Source organism: Morus notabilis, unplaced genomic scaffold, assembly GCF_000414095.1.
Source record: "Morus notabilis unplaced genomic scaffold, ASM41409v2 Scaffold1123, whole genome shotgun sequence".
NCBI lineage: Eukaryota > Viridiplantae > Streptophyta > Magnoliopsida > Rosales > Moraceae > Morus > Morus notabilis.
In genome coordinates this window covers 1-3,211 of record NW_010360640.1, presented here as the reverse complement: position 1 = coordinate 3,211, position 3,211 = coordinate 1, and the positions used below count along the sequence as shown (strand labels likewise).

General features: G+C 34.0%; 1 protein-coding gene across 1 annotated transcript; it reads left to right on the top strand.

Annotated features, from left to right (window-relative positions):
* Positions 1-336: 336 nt before the first annotated feature.
* Positions 337-1,457, top strand: LOC21388600 (auxin-induced protein 6B). The gene has a single exon (XM_010096861.2). The coding sequence runs from the start codon at positions 444-446 to the stop codon at positions 903-905; it is 462 nt and encodes a 153-aa protein (XP_010095163.1). The 5' UTR covers positions 337-443; the 3' UTR covers positions 906-1,457.
* The last annotated feature ends 1,754 nt before the right edge of the window (positions 1,458-3,211 follow it).

Genomic DNA, 3,211 nt, shown 5'->3' with positions numbered 1-3,211 from the left:
TTTAAAAAATATCACATCTAATTTTTTTTACTACAGTTAAAAATTCTCATAAAATATCACATAATTAAAAACTTAAATCCGCGAAGTGAACGAATAAATATCTTTCAACATATATCTTCCCATCTACACCAGTAGTCAGCAAATCACAGCCCTGCACCCCCAAAAAAAGACGAATATTAAAATATATAAAATAAATAAACAGCCCTTAAAAATTGGTGCAAAAACAGCAGACCACTGCCCCGTAATTATCTAAAAAACCTAGGGCAGTTTCATAACCCCATTCATATAAAGGCCGCCTCCCTCCCATTTACTCAAACCCCCCAATTTCCCACTCACATTCTCTCACCAAACTCCAATCAATCAATCCCTGCACAACAAAGACAAACAACAAAAGAGTATTTCCCCTCACATTTTCCGTCACTTTCTCGAGAAAAAGAAAAAAAATGTCGAACGGATTCGCAAAATGCAGCAAGATCCGCCACATTGTGAGGCTTCGGCAGATGCTGCGGCGGTGGCGCAACAAGGCCCGGGAGTCGGCGAACCGCATACCGTCGGATGTGCCGGCAGGACACGTGGCGGTGTGCGTGGGGAGCAGCTGCAGGAGATTTGTGGTGCGGGCGACGTACCTTAACCATCCCGTCTTCAAGAAGCTTCTGGTACAAGCGGAGGAGGAGTACGGATTCGGAAACAGCCACGGGCCATTGGTGATCCCCTGCGACGAGTCTCTCTTCGAGGAGGTGCTCCGCTACATCTCACGATCCGATTCCGGAAACTCCTCGTCTCGATTCCTGAATCTCGAGGACTTCCAACGGTACTGCCACGTCGGCGTCAGGAGGAGTAACCTTGATTTCTGGGCTGACTCTCGACCGTTGCTTCATGGCTTGTCCGACAAAACCATTTGGTAAATTAAACCGCATTTTGTTATTATTATAATGTTCCGAAAATAAAAAATTAAAAGAAGTGGAGCTTTCATTCTGACCCGGCGTGACTCAGTCCGAGTTAACTCGCTCAAGAGAATCTCTCTCCCCCTCCAATGGTGTTCCCTCTTTTGCCGTGAAACGGCAAGGTCGATGGGTTTTTTTTTTTATTTTATTGTATTTTTTTGGGGGTTATATAATTGTTGGGTGTTGGAAAGTACTGAGTTACTGAGCCGAGTTGATCAGCCAGTGTATAAAGTTATGAAGCTCCGAAGAAAGACTGCAATGGAGATGGCAAATGGGTGGGGGAGTTTGTCCACCGAGTCGTCCCGGGTTCGAATCGGAGTGGAGACGAATTTATATCATTTTTAGCTCTGGAAATTTGAAAGCAGAGGTAATTGGAAACCAAGAACACAGCGGAAGAAGAAGAACAATAATAATTGATGATGACCAATATTGGGTCTTTTCTTTTCAATTTTTTGTAAATTGTGATTTATTGATTAATTAATGGAAAATTGTAGAGAAATTCCACCATGATCATTCATTATAGCCGAAAACACTCTATTTGAACAGCTAATATTTTTTATTTTATTTTCTAATTTTTACGGATTTTGGGGTGTGTGTATTTTATTTTATTTTTATATTTTTTATATTAATCATTCTAACCGTTGTGGGAGTTAAAATGCGCATTGACAGCCACCCACGTGAAAAGCAAAAGTCAGTCTCCAATTTGCACTGGTCTCACCTGATTCAAGTTTGTCCTCTTTTAACCTTAAAAAATAACAGGATTTTTTTGATATTTTTCTGTGAGCAAACACTTGGACGTGACTGTTACAGAATCTCTCGTCTCTAGTAGCCACGACACTACTGCATCAACGTAAATTAAGAGCTCATTTAATTCATTAATTTAATTTTTTTAATTTAAATTAAGATGTAATTTTATGTAAAAAAAATTTATTGTAATAAAAAAATTAAATATGAAAATTTTTTACTATAATAAAATTTAAATTTTAAATTCGAATTAATAAAATGAACGAGACCTAATTCAACCATCATTATGAATTTTCTTCTATTAAAATTCCTTTTTTTTTGTTTGTTTGTAATCTATATGAAGAAGATTAAGCAAAGAATTTTATAATCTTGCACTTTCACTCAATGCAATTATCTCTATTTAGAATATTTGAAAGAGTAAGGGATATTCGTTTCATGTATTCGTCCCTGATTTAAAATCATGATTCATAATTCTTTACAGTATTTTTTTCTCATAAAAAATACATATAAAATGAAAATAATTCTAAATACATGAACTAAACATCCACTGATATTCCGACACATTCATAATTAAGCTTGTGGGCAACCACGCTTAGATGGGCCGCAAAGAGAGAAGTCATAGTTACCAGCCAATCATAGCCTAAACATATATTATGCAATATTTGACTTGTTATGAACCATGGTTTTCTTTTTCCGAAGTTTTAGACTTTTCTTTCTTTTTTTTTTCTAAATAAAACTTATATATTAGGCATGTTTAATTCACTAATTTAAATTTTTAATTTGAGTTAAAATGTAATTTTATATGAAAATTTTTTATTATAAAAAAAAATTAAATTTAACTATTTTTAAAAATTATTTACTATAATAAAATTTAAATCAGTGAAATAAACATCGTTATTATTACAGGATCCCGCCGATGGCCAATTTATCTATAATTATTTAGCTTTACAGAGCACCGGGAAAAAGTGTCTATAATATAGTGTGTATGAATATTATATACTTATAATTACTGGCTCGAGCTGTTTGTGTATAATGTACATACTATGCAATTGAGTGTTAGCGTTGACCTTTGACCTTTCCATCTCCGGTTTCGATGGGCCATAGTAATCAAAACAATGGGCATCGGCCCCTCTTCCAAGTAAAATTTTACAGGAGAAAGAGTGAAATATGTTAATATTTAAGATGAATTAAAATTAATAGATTAATAGTTTATATGACTTAATAAATAGGTTAAATTAATTTTTTTATTCATAATTTGTCTGGTTATGAACCATAACTTGACAAGTTATTGTCTATAATTCACGATTTTTGTCTATAACTTGTCTGGTTATGAACTATAACTTAACAAGTTTGTCCATAATTTATCTGGTTATGAACCATAATTTGACAAATTATGGCCTATTAATTTTTATAATTAAAAAGTGATCTATATACTTTTTTAAGCTTTTCATATTGGTATATTTTTTATTATTTTTGAATTTTATACAACAAAAGTGAGATACTTTGGCAGATGTCCAACTCAC

Coding starts and splice junctions, on each gene's coding strand:
- LOC21388600 (XM_010096861.2), top strand. CDS start 444: ATGTCGAACGGATTCGCAAAATGCAGCAAGATCCGCCACATTGTGAGG.